Below are 21889 nucleotides of genomic sequence, written 5' to 3'. Positions count from 1 at the left end.
ATATTGTGAAATATTATTACCATTTGAAAAAACTGTTTTCTATTGTAATATATTTAAAAATGTATTTTATTCCTGTGATCAAAGATGAATTTTCAGCAGCCATTACTCCAGTCTTCAGTGTCACATGATCCTTCAGAAATCATTCTAATATGCTGAAAATAGTTTTTTGTTGCTTATACTTTTATGGAAACAGTGATGCATGGATTCTTTGGTGAATAGAAAGTTCAAAAGAACAGCATTTATTTGAAGTATAAACCTTTGTAACATTATAAATGCCTTTACTGTCACTTTTGATTAATTTAATGCGTCCTTGCTGAGTAAAAGCATTCATTTCTTCCAAAAAAAAAAACATTCTTTCCAACCCCAAACTTTTGAATGGTAGTGTATGAGAGCTCTGAGAAGGAGATGGTTTTATGGCACGCATTTCTGATTTGAAATAATAAATTACTGATGGAGTTGGTAAGCTTGATTCATTTTCATTTATGAATCATGGAATTGGTGTTTTAAATCTATTCACTCACAATTGTGTATTTAGTATGTTTACATATAAAATGTATTTATTTAACTATATATGCTATTTTTATATTGGTGCATGCAAATTTAAGTGGTTAAATATTATTAAATATATTTGACATCATCAAAAGGCCTAAAAATATTCAGGATTTCTCAGCGCTACACTATATTAATTTCTTTTTATCAGTCATTTTTAGGGTTGAAATGCCTTCGATATATCCTGTAGGGCATTGTGGGATATATTTCATCAGAGATTGAATAATTACATGTTATGTGTAGGGATTTAATTTACCATGCATTCACTACAGTTAATAATAATTATATTTATGATAAATTTACGCCTGATTTTTACTAGCCCAAATTTCCTTGTGTGTTTTGGCCTACAGCTCACATGAGAACATTTGTGCTGAAATTGAACAAACAATAGTCGATTAGCTTAATGGACTAGATCATCGCATAATCATCAACTCCTCTAATTGTGGTACATTTGGTTTATTCACTGCCAAAAACGGTTATGAGCTTATTTTATGGCACATATAAATGTAAATGTAAATGGTCTGAGAGACTTTCAGTGTCTTTTGTGAATGTTAGCCATGTAATGAGCATATAGGTGTGGATTTAGTCCTCTTTGAACAGTTCAGAGTGGTAGATTGTGAATGCTGTATGTTACATGCTTGTGTTGCCTGGCTGTTGCCCGTGAGGTCTAGTCACGCGACATGCCGAGCCGACAGCTGTGATTATCGTTTGTAAGCATTTCTCCTGAGCTGTGTAACCAAATCTATAGGTTTCCATGTTCCTAAAAGTTGTTGTTTGTGGGGTTTCCAAGGCAGCCTCTCTTGCTATTCAATAACATGTCTATTCTCATTCCAAGGCCAGAAGTGAACGTCTGGACCATTTGTAGTCAGAAAGTTTTTGATTGTTAAATGAAGACGTCACATTTTTCCCCTATGAAGCATCATGCCTGAGTATCACCACCAGATGATCTGACCGAGTGTAATGTAACACAGCGCTCTGGGAGACCATTTGGCTTTTGGTGTGTCATTCTTTCCTTTTCATTTTATTCTTGAATGCCAGTGTGTGACTTTAAGAAATGTTTGGTGTATGTATATATGTAATTTTCATTTATTAAATGAGATGCCTGTGGCCACGTCTCAGCCGCACGGTTACATCACAGCGAGGACTGGGCGGACGAGGTCTTTCCTAGAGTCTCGGGGTGACTGGCTGTTATATAACCCCATGTATTTGTGAAGACGTCCAGCCAAGGAAATGAGATCTTGCCACGAAACTCAGGCCAGAAAACAGAGCAAAACATGGAACAGCCGTTCAGACACACCTACTCTCTCTTTATTAGGACTGTTTTCCACATTCAAGAATCATAGCAAAGTCATCGAAAGTATGAAATAACACAAACTGAAGTGTGATGAAGTGACCAAAGCACGTTCAACCGATCAAAACTAATTTCCCAGTTGTCTAGATTCCAGATCTGCTCATTCTGTGTATTCCTGGGATGTTTTTGAACACTATTGAATTGTGAATGTACATATTCATTAGATTAAATTATTAGATTGGATTATTGATTGGCCAAAGAAATTCACACATTACACATGGATGGATGGATGGATGGATGGATGGATGGATGGATGGACGGATGGACGGATGGATGGACGGATGGACAGATGGACAGATGGACAGATGCATGGATGGATGGATGGACGGATGGACGGATGGACAGATGGACGGATGGATGGATGGATGATGGACGAATGGACGGATGGACGGATGGACGGATGGATGGATGGATGGACGAATGGACGAATGGATGGATGGATGGATGGATGCATGGATGGATGGATGGACGGATGGACAGATGGATGGATGCATGGACGGATGGACGGATGGATGGATGGATGGATGGATGGACAGACGGATGTATGAATTAATGAATGTATTGATGGATGATAGACAGTTGGAGAACAATAGATGGTTGGAGAGAATGATGAATGGAAAAAATAGAATGATGGGTGAATGGAATGATGGATGATAGATGAATGGAGCAATTAAACGATGGATGGATGATGGATGATAGATGGATGGATTATAGAATGGTAGATGGACAGAACAATAGAACAATGGATGGATAATGCAACTAGAACAATAGAACGATGGCAGGATGGATGGATGATAAAATGATGGATGGATGGATGATATACAATAAATGAATAGAAACAGAATGATGGATGGATGATAGAACCATAGATGAATAGAATGATAGAACAGTGGATGGATGATAGACCGATAGATAGCTAGACAGACAGATATTGAAAAGAAGGAAGCCGTAAATGTGTTTAGCTGGGGAGGTCCAGGCAGTGCGTGAACATACCTGTCGCTCTGTCAGACACACATGCACCATATTTCTCAAATGCATCACTGTGAAACTATTATTAGCTGGAAGCAGCTGCTTACATTGATGTGGTAACTGCAGCTCTTAATCACAATCAGACCCGAGTCAGAGACGTCTCAGCCTTATTCTCAGCTCTGCACATTGTGTTTCCCTGCTATCATCATTTAGTTTTCTGTACACACTACAATTCAAAAGTCCGTTTTATTCAGCAAAGACACATCAAACTGATCAAAAGTGACAGTAAAAATTTCTATTTCAAATAAAAGCTGTTCTTTTGAACTTCCTATTCATCAAATAATCCTGAAAAAGGTATCATAGTTTCCACAAAAGTATAAATCTGCAAAAATAGTTTTCTGCATATGAGAAGGATTTCTGAAGGATCATGTGACGCTGAAGACTGGAGTAATGATGCTGAAAATTCAGCTTTGCATCACAGGAATAAATTATGTTTTTAAATACATTACAATAGAATTCAGTTATTTTGAATGGTATTAATATTTCACAATATTACTGCTTTTACTGTATTTTTGATCAAATAAATGCATCCTTGGTGAGTTATACGGGGCTCTAGTCACCTAAATCTCTCATTTAGTAGCAAAAACAAAAGAAACGCATGCTGCTACATGACTTATATTTTACATACAACCTTTCTGACCCCCACACAGGAACATATGTGGCTAAACACATGGATCAGCGTGTACAGAGAGGGCCAGATTGATCGCTAGCATGTACTGCTGAACTCAAAGCATGTGTCTGCCATCTAACTCGCTTTTAATAGAGAAGAAAAGAGAGATTTGGAGTCAGCAGATACATATAAAACCAGACAAACACATTCAGAAAACCACCTCCTCCTAACAACTTTTTAAATGTTTTAGTGCTAAACGTTTGAGTAACTTGAGTACTTTAATGCTGACTGTTAAAGTATGTTAAATGCTTTTGGAACAATCCAGTACAAAAACAAGACAAATTTTCCTTGCAAAGTGAAAGGTCAAATGAGAGGTCAAATATAATTGCCTACAGTGTCAGCAGTGCTTCAAATTTTAAGTATTTAATAATTAGGTGATTAGTAAAAGGACAAAATGCAAGTAATTGCAGTTATGAGCTCTGGAAGTGATGCAGTCGCTCTGTAGTTTCCCTGAGTGCCGCCAGCTTTCCCTCTGGTGCTTAAAATCTTTCTTTTTGCTGCATTTTATTTATCGAAGCAGCAAATTATGAATGATAGATTAAATCAGGACACGATTCAGGTTGGATTCGATCCTGGGTGTCCCAAAACAGCACCACAGCTCAATGTCTGGAGCATGTTTTCTACTGTACCTGCAAGGAATTGCGGTATACGCAGTTAGTTTTTCTAGTACTCGATCGATGTATCACCAAACCTGATATATCAGCCAACATCTTTCTTTCTTTCTCTCTTTCTAGGTTTTTGTTGTTTGATCGTGTCATGAGTGAAACTTTTATTTTGAAGCATCGAGAGCCCCACAAACAAGAAGTTGCTGTCTCAAGTATAAATCTGTAATTTATTTTACAGATACTTTCTATCAAGTTCAAATTTTAAAAATTGATACATTTTGAAATGTTTTTTTTTTTTTTATATTTTAGTAAATATTGTGTATTTACAGTAAAAATATATAATTGCTGTATTTATGCTTATAGGCTGATATACAGTATATATACATGCATACATGTATATATGTGTGTGTGTATAACATAATAAAAAAGTTGAGATCAATTATTTTTATTAGAAACCGTTTTAAAAAGACTTTGTTTATAGTCTCTTATTTTTAATTACGATGTAAATCATGTTGCTCTCAAAGTATGTTTATTGCATAAAAGACACAAAAGTAACTCCATACCACAGAGAACATGTTTACATTTAATTACATTTTATATTTAAATGCTGTTACTACTTAAAGGTCCATGTTCTAATTCCAGAAACACCTGCGTCGAATCAAATCTCTCCCCATCATGCCGTTTTCATTGTCAGATAGATATCTGGTAGAGCTGGTAGTCAGACTCATTAATGAAGCTTTTAACAAGAACCAGGTGAAGATCATTTCCTAAACATCCCACTGTGGCATTCAGGTATTTACATACGAGAAACACGGTGTAAAGCGTCGTCTGACCCAGTCTGGAAGAGAGCGATCACGGTTTAAGACTCCAGTCGCTCCATTAAATGTGTCTTCTGGTGTGTAAGTGTCTCAGCATGCTGTCCTGCATTGTTTCCATTTTCCCATGATGCTTGAAGGTGTTTTTGTCCACTCTGGAAAACTCAGTTAAGAGCCGTTTGAGACTCTCTGAACGCCTGTTTTGATGGGTTCATGTGATGAGATAATGAAGTTTAGAGGGATAGTTCAACCAAACATGTACTCACCCTAATGTGCCTCCAAACTATGACTTTCTCTCTTATGTCAAACACAAAAAATATTTTAGTAGAACAATATCATGGCAGAAATGTTATCTTTGGATGAACTCTTGCTTTAAGGAACCCATGTGAACTGTTCAGACTTTTCCCTTTGACACAAATAACAGATATACTCATTTTCTCTATTTGGATAAAAGCATCTGCTGTAAATATGCTGAAATGCATCTGCACTATTATTTACATGTCAGAGTATTCTATTGCTAATTATGAGCAACTGAAAGAGAAATCGTTCTCTATCTTTGCATTGCAAATGATTGTTTCTAAACTGTTTTCCAAAAGAAAACTATTAAATTTGTTCTCAGTCATTGCAATAAAACTGAGCTAAAATAGAAATATTCTTATAATAATATACTTAAATATACTTAAAATAATAAAAAAGAAAAGCTACTTCAAAATATGAGTAAATACTATAATAGTATATAAATAGTGCTAAAACAACCCTGGTTGCATGTAAATATAAAAAGGAAAAAAAAGAAAGCTAAATAGAAATATTTAAAAATGATCATAAAAATGACAAAAGCACAAAATTTCTAAAACTTCAAGTAAATGAAAATAAACATAAAACTAAAAGCTAATTCAAAACATTAATAAATACTCTAATAACAATATAATAAAATGTAATGCAAAAAATATAATATGAAAATAATACTGGTTGTATGTAAATGTCAAATGTAAATAAAAAAATAATATTAGAAAATGAATACAAATAACAAAACATAAAATTACTTAAAGTAAATCCATTAAAATAAATGCAAATTTAAATATTAATAAATAAATAATATAATAATAACATAATAAAATATAACATTAAAATGTACTACAAAAATTATCTGAAAATAACACTGGTCACATATAACCATAAAACGGAAATACATTTTTAAAAAAATAATGAAAGCTACAAATTAATAAAACAAAAACTAATAAAAATGACAAAAGCACATAAAATTACTACAGCTAAAATTAAAGCTGAAAATTAAAAAAATATAATCTAAAAATTTAAAATATAAATAAATACTATAATAGCATATAAATAATTGTAAAGCACTAGTGTCATGTAAATGTGGAACTGAAATAAATTAAATGAAACCTAAATAGAAATAAAAAAATACATTTTGAAAAGTAAACTAAAATTAAAATATAAACTGAAAATATAAAAATAAAAGCAAATTCTAAATATGAATAAATAATATAATAAACAGAAAATACTGGTTCACTAAAGTTATTTCATCGAGCAGTAGAAGAAAAGCACGTGAGCAAGGCCTCGGAAAGCATGTGAAGCTCCATCACTGACGAGAACATGTGGATGCCGTTTCTCTGGGGATCCTCTCTGTTTTCCTCTCTCAGGACTGAATAATCATCGGTCTCCCTCAAGAGGACTGGAGAATGTTAACATTTGTGTTGCGGCTGTGATTGCTAAACCAGAGACTCCGCTGACAGAGCCTCCACATGTTGTCTTTCATTATGTTTCATTGAGTGTGACGCTGAGAAAAATCAGGCATGTTCAGAGCAAAATTCATTCTGCTTTTCTCTCTTTGTCCCTTTCGTCCAGGTCCGTCTGAGTTGTCTTTATCGGTCAGGTATAATCGACGGCCCACCTGTCCGGATGCCACCGTGGGGGTTCATATTCCCACCCCGCCGCCCTCACGCCACAGGAAGAGCCACAGCCTTGGAAACGCGTCTGTTTTGTCTCTTCATACATATACACACACTTACATACTATATTTAGATCAGAAAGTTTAGTGTCAGTATGATTTTTTGAAAGACATTAATACTTTTATTCAGTAAGGATGCATTAAATTGGTCGAAAGTGACAGTAAAGCCATTTGTTACAAAAGATTTATATTTTTAAATAAACGCTGTTTTCTTAACTCGATATTCATCGAATCATATTGAATCATCCCTCAGTTTCAAAATAAATAAATATATTGTATTTAAAGTCATGCACTTGGACGTTTTACTACCAATGCTATTTTAGTATCACTGAGATAGTGTAAAAAAATTAGATTGGAAATTAGTTTTGATCCTTATATTTGAACCTTTTAGTAATTTTGTTGTGTTTTTATAATTTTTTTCTAGTTTTGTTTTTAAAAATGTTATAATTTTATATCACCTCTATAGTTTTTTTTAGCCCCTATAGGCCTCTGTAAAAAATCTTACCAACCCCAAACTTGAACGTTAGTGTAACTGCATGCTAAACATTAAATCTGCAGCACTTTTGCATTTAGTTTGTCAAACGTACTTCTCCCTGGAAAGTTTCAGTGTTACCCAGTCTCATGCCTCGTGATGGTTTTCTGACTGTCTCTCACAGTATGATGTGGCATTTCGGTGTGGTGGAGAGTAAAAGTGCGACGTTCCCCATAGAGAAACCACGTCACCTGCTGGACGACAGCTTCCTGGAGTCCCAGAGTCCAGCGAGGAACAACCCACACAGCTCATTTGTGTCCAACGGCATCTCTATAGGTACCAGCACAAGCCTGCACATTGTATTTAAGGAATGCGCCTGGTTTAATGCATCTTAAGTATTTGTGACATAATGTTAATTACAGCAGAAAATAATTTTTGAATAGGCCCTCATTTTAAAATTAAAAAAAGCATAATAATCTGGTTAAATAATGCACTTGTAAGCAAGCAAACAAATCAAACATGGATTATTAAAAAAAATGTGAAGCTTTATTATTATTGTTAAAGCAGCGGCATGATTAGTCAAGTCAATTTTATTTGTATAGTTATTTACACAATACACATTGTTTCAAAGCAGCTTTACAGAAAATCAAGCTGTTTATGTATATGTATATATATATATATATATATATATATATATATTGTGGCGGGAGGAGCCAACGACAGACACAGTGGGCGTGGCGTCAAGCCTCGGAGAGGTTTTTATTAAACAATATATCAAAATAAAGTGTCCAAAGGGGGAAAAGTGTCCAAAATAAACGGGGATCTGGTGTCCTCGTCGTGCTGCGAGGCTGTGCAGGAGGGCAGTGTTCAGGAGGGAAGGGTCCAGGGAAGGGGCGGAGTCCGGTGGCCGCACGCGCTCCCCTCTCGGGGCCGGGAGCGAGTGGCGGCGGCGTCTCTGGCGCGGCTTCGTCCATCTTCGGGATCCCGGCACTTCTGGGGGACTCGGCGGCTCGGCATCCTAGCCCGTCAGCCGCCTAACGGGTGCGGCAGTCCTCCTCGACGCTCCCTTCCTGGACCCACGAGGACACCAGCGTGCATGCACGGGAAGAGACCGGTCTCTCGAGGAGAGGCGCGCTCGGCGTTTAAACGGCGGCGGTGATGAGGCTCCATTCACGTCAGGTGCGCCTCATCACACGCCGCCAGCCCTGCGTGTTCAGCGCCCCTCCTCTCTCACACACCCACTCCCGTCGGGAGCCTGGTGAAGGGCGGCGAATACGGGACGGGGTGGTGATGATGGACAGGGGGGAGGCAGCCGACTCGTCACAATATATATGCACACACACACACACATATATCATTTAAGATTGCTTCATATATCCAACTCAATATATATAGCTGTAAGATGCAGTTTACATTTTTGCAACAATATAAACAGTTGCACAGCCAACATTTGCCATATAATGAAATATTTATTGTTTTACATGAATTTACAGCATAAATTAATTTAAAGTCAGTAATTAAATACAAATATAAAGAGGATTCAGTAAAACCCTCCTTGAAATTTCATCTGTAAAGTATCGAAATGCTCACTTTTGTGGTGGGACTACTGTACTAGTTTGGATGATCTGGTTGTCTATTTCTGATGTAATTCGTGAGAATTGATTTCTGACATTGCATGCATTGTGCAAAAGGAACTGAACACCATTATATTGCCATGGCAACAGAGTTGAAAGACTAAATATAACTTTACAAAGAGAAAATCAGAAAGAGAATCTACCACACAGATGCAAACTCATGCAATGCCTGACACAGTGTACTTCCATAGTATAAGTGCATTATTGTATCTGCAGGAAGTCAAAATGATGTGATATTATTTCACAGCTAAATTTGTCTTGTACCCAGAATATATTTTTGATCCTGCATGCTGATTGGTCAGTAAAATGTGCGTCACTTTACTGCATGTAGATTATTCAAATAACCTTATAATAAATATATGTCTTTGGTGTTTTAAATATTACAGTTTTGTAGCCCCAATAAGGTCTTTGAGCTCCTTTTGTACCTTCTTGTTTCATTCTCACTGTCAGATGAGAACGTGTGGTTTGTGTGGTTTGTGTTTTCTCAGGCAGCAGTCAGAGTTCGTTCTGTGAGGATCTCTCTCCGGGGGTCCAGAGGTGAGACTCTGTCTGGTTTGTGTTGTGTCTAAACATCATCTGCTAATAAGAGCTACATTTTTATTTTATCTGACCGGTTTCATTTTAAAATAATGTCACATCAGTTAACGTTAATTAATGCATTAACTAACTTAAATGAGCATTACATTGTTAAAGTACTTTATTAATACGTTAGTTAATGAAAATACAGCTGTTCATTGTTAGTTCTGGCCCTTTAAATAATAGCAATAGAAAGAAGTTTTGATTCTTAATAATGTATTAGTATAGGCTGACATTCGCATTAAAAAAGATACATGCTTTAGAAGTATTTTGATTATTCACTTATTAACTGAATTGAATTGAATTGTATAACCTTCATAAGATCAACTGCCATGCAACTCTTTCATACTGTAAGTTAAAACTGAGATTTCCAAAAATGAAGGACTTTTATTTCATTTTTCCTGGCTCAACAGTACTGACTGTTTTTGTTGTTGTTCATTTATCGTTTCCAGTTATAAATGTATATAAATGTTTAACATCTATATATGTCCATTCCACAGGAAAGCGCATTGACATACGAATAGCAAAACACAGTAACACAACTACTGAAACAAAAAAACATTTTATCCAGTTTTCATTCAATTCTGTCTGAGAGAGTCCGTGTATCTTCTCAAAAAATATTTAGGCCTGAATTTAAGTATTTGAATTGCCTAGGAATTTTCATCTGTTCCATTCAAGTTTTAACATAATTAAACAAATGAATGCGATGCATATTTGTCAGCCATACATTAGTTCTGTACAAATAAACTGAAAGTTTTAAATGCACAATAACCAGGTTTATATATTCATCATCAATAAATCCATTTGTTTCAGTTTCATCAATTTAACTGTGAACACAATTAACAGATGTGCTTAAAAGCTTGTTTCCACCACGGGATAAAAAACAAAGACTTTTTTTTGCAATTCTGAGATAAAAAGTAGAATTGTGAGATATAAACTAGCAATTGCAATGAAATGTGAGATGAAATGTCACAATTACCTTTGTATCTTTTATTCCATGGTGGAAAAAAACTGAATTGCACAAATGTAAACTCTCAATCACAAGATATAAACTAGGAATTGTGAGAATAAAGTCTGAAATCATAGTTTATCTTTTGTAATTCTGAGTTTGTTTTGTTTTTTTCCTCAGAACTGTAAAAAAAAAACATTAATTAGATGTAAACTTAGAACTTTGAGAGAAAAAGTCAGAATGATAGAAAGATGCAATTAGCTTTTTAATGTTATTCTGTGGCAGAAATGAGCTTCCTTAGATTTATACTAAAAATGTATGCTAATTCTAAGCTATTTTAATACATGTATTTTGAAATGATTATTTAAACATAATACAATAGATGCATACAGTATAGTTTATAATAATCTAAGCAATACATTATTTCTTTATTTTTATTTTTTTGAGTGCAGAACTCCCATCTGTTTATGTTTGACTGGCAAATATCACAATAAGTGCATTAGTTTGTTTATATTAAAACTGTGTAATTCAATTTAGACCATTTAGAGATCTGTAGTGTCAGTGTGGGTTGAACTCATTGTGGCGACTGTGCAAACAGGGGCCGCATGTACGCGACTCTGGGCCCTAACTGGAGGGTTCCTCTCCGCAGCTCCCCCAGAGGCCGCAGCCATGCCCACAGGTACAAACCCCTGCCTGGGTCAAAGGTCACCTCCTCCATTCCTCTGGGGCATCGGGGTCACCTGTCTTGGCATGCAGCGTCTCCTCTTTAACATTCCAGTTTCCTTCTCTTTTCTGGTTTGGTCTGAAGACATGTCATGTCTGTCATCAGTTCTCTCTTTATCCAGCTGTCAGATTGTCATCATCTCAGGATGGGTATAGAACTGTATTTATCCACCTTATTTTTCAACGCGGAAGTTAGCTGTTTTCTGTGAATGTGTGAGACTTCCGGTTCATTAGCCGCTGTACGGAAATAACAAGAAGAATAGCAAAGTGCAGTAAACGGTAAAACTGTTTGCTCTACAAACCAGTGTGTTCATAGATAAGATAATACATTAAAATAACATAGTAAGACACACCAGTTTGCAATATCAAGCAGCAAAACGAGCTGTTTTGTACAGTTAAAAATAGCTGGATGCGAATGACACCGGAAGCCAGACACATTCAGTTTACAAATGGCCTCGACCGCTCTTACCGGAAAAATAAGGTGGATAGAAGAGAAAAGCTCTGGTCCAAAACCTAACCTGTGGACTCGCCGTCCACTGTCCTGTCTACCTAGACAGCTTCCTTCTGATGCTGCATCCTAACTAGTGGGACACTACATGGACAGCACTCAAACAGAGCTCCTCACATTTACATTCACATTCAGTCATTTAGTAGAGGGGGTTTCAAACTGGGGTCTGCAGCAAAGTTTAATGAAAAACAGCACAAAAATTAATCATTAAAAAATAACATTAAATAAAGAAAACATTTAAATAAATAGTAAACAAATAATAAAAATGAATTAGATTCAAAATAAACTAACAAGTTGATTTAAATAAAAAATAAAAAATAAATGAAAATAAATAAACAATAACTTAGGTGAAAATAAAAATTAGATTAAAATATATCAATGAATTAGATTAAAGTAAATAATAATAATAATTAGGTTAAAGTAAAGAAATAATAAATAGTAGATTGCATAAGTGAATTAGATGAATTTGTAAATTAAAATAAAAAAAATTAAATATAAACATTTTAAATAAATAAATAATGCCTCTAAAAAGTACCGTGATATAGTGAATACAAAGAAAAGTATTGCTGTATATTTTAATAGAATCTAAATATTTTCTAAAAAAAAAAAAATACACATTTATAATATTAACTTTTCACATTATAATTTTGGTCTATATATATGAAATATAGCTGCCTTTTACATTTTAGACAGATCATATTTGGTAGTCTGTGGCATCTGAAAGATTGGAAAACCTTGTATTATCAGATGCTTACATTCAAAGCAAAGAAATGCTAGAAAGAAATGCAAGTGAGGAGACTCGACTCAATAGAGCGCTACAGTGATTGTATAAAGTAGTTGATTTGTAGTCATTCAAAATGCCTCAAACCAATATATTTGCATACACTGTACAATATATCTAGATATATGCAAATATATCAGTTTGAGTGTGTAGGGAGATGGGTAGTGCAGGTCTTCAGTTGAAATTCAAATATTAACTGGTATTTTAAATTAAATTTTAAACATGTTAAAATCAAATATTTCGTAAAATAGACCAATTTTTTTCCCATTTTTGTGTTAAATTCATTTAAAACTTGAGAAATTCAGTCTCTTAGAAAGCTGCATATTTATGCTGGTTACTTTTTGAAACCATCTTTACATTGAGAGTGTGCGCGTATGAAAAGCTCACTAGGTTTTGAAACAGAGCCGATATGTTGCGAGTGGAGTGTTTGGCGGGTGAAGGGGAACCTTTCTGTCCTGCATCAGCGCTCTCTTTCCTCTCTCACACTCTCTTCACCTCAGCCTGAGCTCTCCAGCAGCGGCTCCATCACATCACATCAGATGTGAGCTGGACCGGCTGCAGTAGTACACACACACACACGGGTTGGTGGTTGTAGTGAAGGTGTTGGGCTGATGTGATTCCCTCTGTGCAGTCCGTCAGTAGCAGAGTCCAGTATGGCTCATGGAGAGTCGGGTGGAGTCACGATGGAGGGTCCGCTGAAGAGGAAAACCATGCTGAAGGAGGGCAGGAAACCCAAGGTGAACAGAAAAGGAACAAAAATGAGTGCCAATATTCAGTATATAAAGATATTTATGCATTTGCTTTGAAATGGTGCATAAGTGACATTTACGCCTCAAGAAACTGTACTCCTGGCCAAAGATGGCAGCATGCAGCTCACATATTTATATGGGGTTAATGCAACAGCCCTCAACATCCCATATGTCATACATTTTGTGTGTGTTTGTGTGTGTATATATATATTAGTGCTGTCAAACGATTAATCGCATCCAAAATAATAGTTTTTTTCTACACAATATATATATGTGTACTGTGTATATTTATTATGTATATATAAATACACACACATGCATGAATATATTTCAGAAAAATGTTGTTTATATATTAAATATATTTATTTATAATATAAATTCTATGAATATAAATATAGACACGTAAATGTAAATATACACGTAATACATGTAAATATTTTTTAAATATATACTGTATGAGTGTGTATTTATATATATATATATATATATATATATATATATATATATATATATATATATATAAAATATAAACAGAACACACATATATTATTCAAACAAAAACTTTTATTTTGTATGCGATTAATCACGATTAATCATTTGACAGCATTTGTGTATATATAAAATATTTTTTTATATATCCCCAAAAATGGCCAAAAATATATATTTGTTAAAATATGGGGGATGTATATATGAATATATGTTTTAATATACATAAAAATAATTGTTGGCCATATATTCCAGTCCAAGAAAATGCATTCACATATGTCCCATTTGAAGAAATATTTATTTACAATATTTTTTGTTTTAATTGAGCATTTTATCATGCGTTTAGTTTCAGTAATTTCAGTTTAATGGCAATGAATGTGTTATTAGTCAGTTATCAAAATGCCTTATTTTGCAAAAATGTCCAATGTATAGAGCCAAAGTTTAGCTTTAATTGTATTTGGTAAAAGATTCATGACAATATTTCAGAAAGCCTTCTGTCACTGTGGATTTGAATGAACGAATATTTGACTCAAGCACTCCATCTAGTGACCAACATGTACAAAAACAAAACATCCAAAAAATACAGTAAAATCCCAAAAGATATCCCTACATTTACATAAATGTGTTTGCCAGATACTTACATTGCATTGAAGGTAAAGATGTGATCAGTTCATGCATTCACTAGGAATTAAACACTGACATTGGTGTCATGCTTTCTGGTTTGAGCTACAGGAATCGCATATATTTAGTGCGTATTTCCCAGCTCTGTTTAGTTCATATCAATCTGAGTTGAGTTTGCATCATTATTCGTATGTTTTGTTGGTTTGTTTTCTATTCAGCTCGCCTCGTGGACGCGGTATTGGATCACACTTTGTGGTTCCACTCTCTTATTCTACGGATCCAAAGCTCTGCGAGCCACAGAACGGAAACATGTGAGTGATGCTAAGAATCTCACAGCAATTCCATTTTTTATCAATTTAAATAAATAATACATAATTCATAATACATTTTAAAATAAATGAAAAATTAAGGGGGGAAAAGTATCATTTGATATGAAAATAACATTTAATGCAATCTTACTCTGTGTAACCCAGTACAAGTCTTCGCCGTGTAAGAAAGTGTGTGTTCTGGGCTGGATGGTGGTGCTGCCGGATGATCCGGCTCAACCCAACATCTTCCAGCTCAACGATCCTGACAAAGGTAAATCTGATTCGCTGAGGGTTTCCTTTAGTCTTCACAAAATAACTCATTTAGTCATTGTTAAATGTATTACAGTGAATGATATGGGTTTTTTGTATGCATAGCTCAAGCAGAATGTCTGTGTTTCTCAGGGAATGTTTACAAGTTTCAGACTAGCGATCGCTTCACTGCGATCATGTGGCACAAACACCTGGAGGAGGCATGTCGGAGAAGACGACCTCAGGTATCAACAACCACTGCATGAGGACTGGATGGCATGAACAAAATCTTTTTCACAATAACAGTATAATCTCAGAAAAAGCTGACACTGGACCAGTACCTTTTCAAAAGATACCTTTAGATATTAATATGTGTACTTTGGATACAAGTATGTATCTTTAAGGTACTAAAATGCACCTTTTAGCGGTTAATAATGTACAAATATATACCTTTTGAAAGGGTACCATCCTAGGGACATTCATTAATATGAACATTATTAGAAATTATTAATATGGAAATTAATTGTATTTTAAAAAAATTATTTTAATGTGTCAAGAAGTTGTTTATAGTTGTATATATCGTGTATGATTGATTTATTTTATATAAATTTATATGCATATGTGAATGTACACTATATAAATACACTATTGATCAAAAGTCTTACTGGAGTTTTTACTTTTATTTAGCGGGGATGCATTAAAATGATCAAAAGTGAGAGTGAAGACATTTATAATGTTACAAAAGATTTATTTTTCAAATAAATGCACTTACTAATCATCAAAAAAATGCATCACAGTTTCTACAGAAATATTAAACAGCACAACTGTCAACATTGATAATAATCAGAAATGTTTCTTGAGCAGCAAATCAGTATATTAGAATGATTTCTGAAGGATCATGTGACACTGAAGACTGGAGTAATGATGAATTATATCTTACAGTATGTTCAAATAGAAATCAAGTATATTAAATTGCAATGATATTTCACAATATTACTGATTTCACTGTATTTTTGATTAAAATAAATACAGCCTTGGCCAGCAGAAGAGACAAAAATCTTTCCCAGACTTTTGAATGGTAGTGTATTTATATTATTAATTGATATGTATTCAATATTATTAGAAAAAATGCTTTTGAAAATTCTGATTAAATGAGTTCTATAGTTATGCAGCAGATAAACTATAATTGCATAACACTGTGATTGCTCTTTTCACTCTAGATACCAGCGAATCTCATGTCGTTTGAGTAAACGGACTTGTGTAACTCTTGCCTGAAGACATTTATAAGGTTCCAAAGGCCTACAGAGAGGGAGAAGAATGTGTTTGGTTCAGCAAAAGGATGAAAAAGAGCAAAAATCCTTCATTATTGACGAGTCAAAGGACTCGTTCTGATCCACTGGCCCTCCATGAGCCGCCGGACACATCTAACATCTGTTACAGAGCCGGACGTGGAGGTTTGAGCACTAGTATGTGGAGGAAGGGATGCTCCATCGCGACTTTTCTATGGAGTCTTTTGGATCTCAAGGTGTTTGTGAGGCTTAAATGAAACAGAAGCTTGAGATGGCATTTTTGTGGTGATATAAGTGAGTTTTAGAGAGAAAGAGAAAACATGTTGCCTGTAGCAGAAGAATAAAAAGCCAAACTAATTTGCTCCTACAAAGAGCCGTAACAAACAAACTAAAGCAGCTAATAATACTCACTGGTTAAGAGCGGTTTAGTTGCAGACTAATCACATCTCCTTCCAGCAGTGATTTCTATTTCTGGTTAATGTTATGATGTGATGATGCTGGTTGAAGGAGGTTTGTGAGTGTGACTTGTTTACATCAGAGATTCTGAATCCAGTCCAGTTTTAGTCGTTTTATACTCATGAAAGCTTGTTTTGGGCTTTAAGTATTACGCCTTTCCTGTCAAATGAAGGTTTTGCTCACAACTCACAACTTAAACCAGTTTAAATATGTTGTATAAAAACAAGACGTTTGTATTTGTCACATCTGATAGGGTTCCATGTACATTAACTGGAGAATACAATTTTTATAACACGTAACACAATCACTAGACAAGAGTTTATTTTCCATTTAGCCCATCGCACACTGCTTCTTTTGATGTACGTCAACTAGAAATCCTAAACGTTTGTGCAAACTTACTGGGCAAATCTCAAAAAAATTGTCCTCGTATCTTACCCCAGAAGTAAATAGTAAGAAATAAGCAGTAATATTTTGCTTAAAGAAAGTTAAGCCTATTTTTAAGGTATTTAAAGCCTATTTATTATTTTCATGACAATTAAGCACATTTATCCCTCAAAATCTTATTACTGTAATACAAACAAAAACACATCATTTAAATTTTTAATATTTCTACATCATGGTCATATTTATTGTACTGCCTTTAATTTATATTTATGGATTTTTTTTTATTATTGCACTTTGGTATATTTTAATACAATTAAATTGTGCTTAAAATGTACTTGAAAATAAAGTCACAAGCTTTAAACAAAAAAAAAGATAAATAAGAACAGACTGAATTTTCTTTATGCAAAACATAATTCCTTATATTTATCTTTCATTTTTGGTGTGAAATGTGATCTGGATATGTTTAGTGGGATTTCTTCTGCTGTCACAAGCATCAACAGGGCAACGAATATTGATTTAGAAGAGATATCTATTCTTTTATGTCTGTTTTGATCAGTTTAGCTGTAGATGTGAAACATCTGACCACAGTGAACAACGCTGGTTTAGTGGCTAGTTGAGATGAGATGCTCATTCAGATTGAGTGCACTGCAGTTTTCTGTCATTTATTTCTCACTAGTTCTGTGCTGGACTGATGGTTGTACTGATATTTGGTGATAATGTGTGTGTTTTAAGCACGTTTGTCTCTGAATGAAGTTTAACTCTTATAGAGCTGTGCTGCGTCTGTCACTGAAGGAGGAACGACTGTCGGTCTAAAACTGAACACACAACATCACATCCATTCAGATCAGCTTCAGAAACCTGACACCAAGCAGAACTAGAGGAATCCTTCACCCCAGAGTGGCATTTCTGTCATTGTTTGCGCCCTCTCATGTTGTTTGAACCAGTTTGATGATTTATTTTCAAAGGAACACAAAATGAAACATTTGGGAGCAACTTTTTCCATAAAAACAGCAGTTAAACCCCCCAAAAAACAGTTTTGACTCCAGAATACAGTTTTGCATATACTTGTACTTGAAATATTACTATTGCTGTCAAACGATAAAAGTTTTTGTTCACATAATATGTGTGTAGGCCTATTATATATAAACACAAATACATGCATGTATATATTTTGAAAATTCATATAATTTATAATATATATAAATGTTTAATATATAAACATAACATTTCTGAAATATATACATGCATGTATGTGTATTTATATATACATAATATACACTGTATTATGTAAACAAAAACATTTTAGATGCGATCAATCGTGATGAATTTTTTTAATTTATTTTTTTAATACAGGTTTGAAACAACATGAGTAAATAATGATAAAATGTTCATTTTGGGATGAACCGTCTCTTTAATATGAATTGTCAGGTTTCTCCTCGGAGTATAATATATGTGAACTGACTCCTGATAGTGATCACTAGTTGAGAGTATTATTTATCTAGCATCAGTTTTGCCTTCTGTATATGAATTCAGCTTGAAATAGCCACTGTTTTTGTTGAAGAGAAGCTTTTTCTTTCACACGAGGATGTCAGAGGGAAACACATGTACAGCTGCACTGCATGTATGCTCTGTTTGTTTCTGCTGGAACTGTGAATGAACTCTTGTTGTGTTGACATGTAAATATGTTGCTAAATTATTTCGTGGTACATTGCGGTTTATCAGCTAAAAGACTGATTCTTCTGTACAAACATTAAATGCCAGTGAATACATGATTGTCTTGGTGTATGATGTTTTCACATTTCAGTTGATTTTTAGGAAGTTAGGATATTATTTTATTTTATCTGAGGACATTGTCAGTAGTTCAGGAGGATGAGGATGGGAAGGATCTGTGATTACAGCATTACAGATTCTGGCCTGGAGAAGACTGATGGTATGTTTCTTGTAGCTGTTTGTGAGATTTTAGCTCATTTTAAATATATTTAACCTTATTTTCCTGTCAGTCTTTCATGCGATCTGTATTCTCTCTTCCAGCTTCTCTTGTGATTTGCTCTGAACTCAGGTAAGTATCAGTTTTGTGTAACCTGGTTAATGACCAGGTATTTATTATTATTATTATGGTTTTCAGAAACCAGTAGTCAAAATGCTTTATGCTGGAGAGAATTACTAAAAGGCTATTCATGATGTAAAAAATCATCACTTTACATGTGGTGACATGTAGCCTACTTAATTTCATCTTCTGAAGGAATTATTTAACAGAATGCCATACTACATGCGATAATACGATACATTCTACTATGATGCATTTACACTTTATGCATTTTGCATGCAGAACGACATTTAATGCACAAAATTCTAAACATTTAAGGGCTGCAGAAAACACTTTCTAAAAGTGACAAAAATGCACCCAACATGTTACATGAGACATTTTTGAAAACCTCCTTGGATTATAGACTTAACCTTTTAAATAATGCAAAATGCCTTGAATTCAATGCAAGTCACTTTGAGTGAAAGTGTTTGGCACATTTCCCACCACTGAACGCGTACATTTTCCCAGAAGTATTTCAGGGAGTTGCTTTCAGGAGTTACTCAACAGTTGAAATATGTTGAGAAAATATGAGAAATCTTTTAGGAAACTCAAAAAAATGTTTCACAGAGAGTTGAATTATTTTCTTTTGTGTATATCATTCATCATTAAGCTGCCATCATCTGGCACATATACTGATGAACAGAGATCTGAGCACTCATAACATTAACTCCTATTGCATTAAAACACACTCAGTGTTACAATCAGTGTTTGGTACATCATTCATCTATCATGTCGTTCATCTATCATTTCCTATGATGCCATATCTGTTGAATATTTAGGCCTAAAACCAATCAGATAATTCTTTTCTAAGTAGTTGGAATTTAGTTTCTCTGATAGATAGATTTATCAAATTTACCAAGGACTTCAGCAAGCAAGCACTATGTTATTTAATGAACCTTAATGAACATCCATTCCAAATATATCCTTAGACCTTGAATTATTCAATTGATTAATAGTTTGAAGTATCTTATCTTCATCAGCCTCAGAAATATAAATGGATGATGTATCTTTTATTACATAAAGCAAATTCTTCTACAGACTGGACAAAATATCAATTGAATTTATTAGCAATTTCAGTGCTATCAGTACTAAGTCTCTCATTTATGTACAGCTCCAACAGTGGTTTTCTTTGTACCTTCTTGTTTAGGATGTTCCCTGGGCTAAAAGATTGTGAAAATCCATTTCTATTTTTTCTGACCGTGTCTTACTGCTAGTAGAGGATTGATCAGGAAATTGTATATCAGTAAAGTCAGATAACTCGTCAATATATATGTATATATATTGTACATTAAGTTGTTGTGCAGAAGAGAGATTTTGTGGGAAGCAGTGCATAGTGCAAGATTTTGTAGTGCAATGCTCAAGTAAACATATGAAGAGCTATTTTTATATTTAAAGACTTGTAGTAATGAGGAAGATATATATTCAGTTATTTAAGAGTAAAGTATTTGTGAAGTGAGTTTGATATTGTTCACTTCTATAGTAAACACACTGACACTGGAGGGTTTGGTTATGGAGTTTAATATTGAGGAATGAAATGATTGCAAAAGTTTCATACAGCATGGCAGCTCATTGCATGTGTCTGTTATTAGATAAGACAGACTACTCTGTAAGTGTTCAGAAGGGCATCAGCGGGTCATCAAAGGTTTTAGGGTAATGGATTCCAATCACAGTCAGTTCCTCTCCATGACAGGCCTGAAGTATCTTTGCGTGAAAACACAGTCCATCTTTATCAACCAACACCTGAAAGAGAGAGAAAAGTCAACTAGCGTTTAATATAGACAAATGCTTTACGACTCTGACAGTGACATTTGTCGACTATATTTGGTCAATGCTACAAAGTACTTGACATTGGGTAGCATGCAAGTTATACCTTGACTCAAAATCCATAAAAAAATGCAAACAAAAAACTCACTTACCTTGACCACATATTCTTTTCCATTCACAATCTGAGAAGCATAGACCACAGGAATGTTAATCTTAAAATCACTTCCAACTATCTTCTCTAATATGATTGGCCACACCTGACAAAACAGAGAAACATTATTAATATGGTAACACAATACAAAAAGGACAATTCATTAACAGTTAATCTAATTAACTACATTAGTAAACATGAACTAATATTAATAAATGCTGTAGAAGTAGTTCATTGTTAGTCCAAGTTATTTTTTTCAGTGTATAAAAAATACATTTTGTAGATGTTTTAAATATTCTACATTAATTTCAGTAACATTCTGACTTTTCAATAAAGGGTTAATTCAGAGTGATTATTCATATGCTATTAAATCTGAATGTATTGCATAAAGTAGTCAGTTACAATAACCATTCGTATCGTGGAACATGGACATAAAGCTTACAATCCCATAACAAACAGTACTATAGCGGTGATTTTGTGTCTCGTACCTCAAGGGAAATCTTTATCACCTCTAGAGTGACCGGCTTCACTTCAGTCCAGGCTCCAAGCTCAGTCTTAGACATTACTGCAGTGTGCTGATGATCAGTGCAGAGAAGCTGAAGTCTTATCAATCAGTCTGACTCCCAGAATGACATACTGCACTTTTAAAGTTAAAATCACATGACCTGAAGAATTGTGGGAGGTGCTGGCACAAATGTGGCAGTTAACTATGGTT

At 34.5% G+C, this 21889-nt stretch overlaps 1 protein-coding gene across 1 annotated transcript in view; it reads left to right on the top strand.

Annotated features, from left to right (window-relative positions):
* LOC306871632 (ras-specific guanine nucleotide-releasing factor RalGPS1-like) overlaps positions 1-17227 on the top strand; it is a 122299-nt gene extending 105072 nt beyond the window's left edge. Inside the window, exons 12-20 of the mRNA XM_079419693.1 lie at positions 6886-7012; positions 7645-7796; positions 9583-9631; positions 11218-11298; positions 13263-13368; positions 14706-14798; positions 14961-15066; positions 15198-15289; positions 16265-17227. Of these exons, the coding sequence (XP_079275819.1) occupies positions 6886-7012; positions 7645-7796; positions 9583-9631; positions 11218-11298; positions 13263-13368; positions 14706-14798; positions 14961-15066; positions 15198-15289; positions 16265-16294 (836 nt within the window). The 3' untranslated portion in view covers positions 16295-17227. The remainder of the gene's footprint in view (positions 1-6885; positions 7013-7644; positions 7797-9582; positions 9632-11217; positions 11299-13262; positions 13369-14705; positions 14799-14960; positions 15067-15197; positions 15290-16264) is intronic.
* The last annotated feature ends 4662 nt before the right edge of the window (positions 17228-21889 follow it).

Source organism: Barbus barbus (genome assembly GCF_936440315.1).
Source record: "Barbus barbus genome assembly, chromosome: 6".
Classification (NCBI taxonomy): domain Eukaryota; kingdom Metazoa; phylum Chordata; class Actinopteri; order Cypriniformes; family Cyprinidae; genus Barbus; species Barbus barbus.
This window is presented reverse-complemented; position numbering and strand designations above follow the sequence as displayed.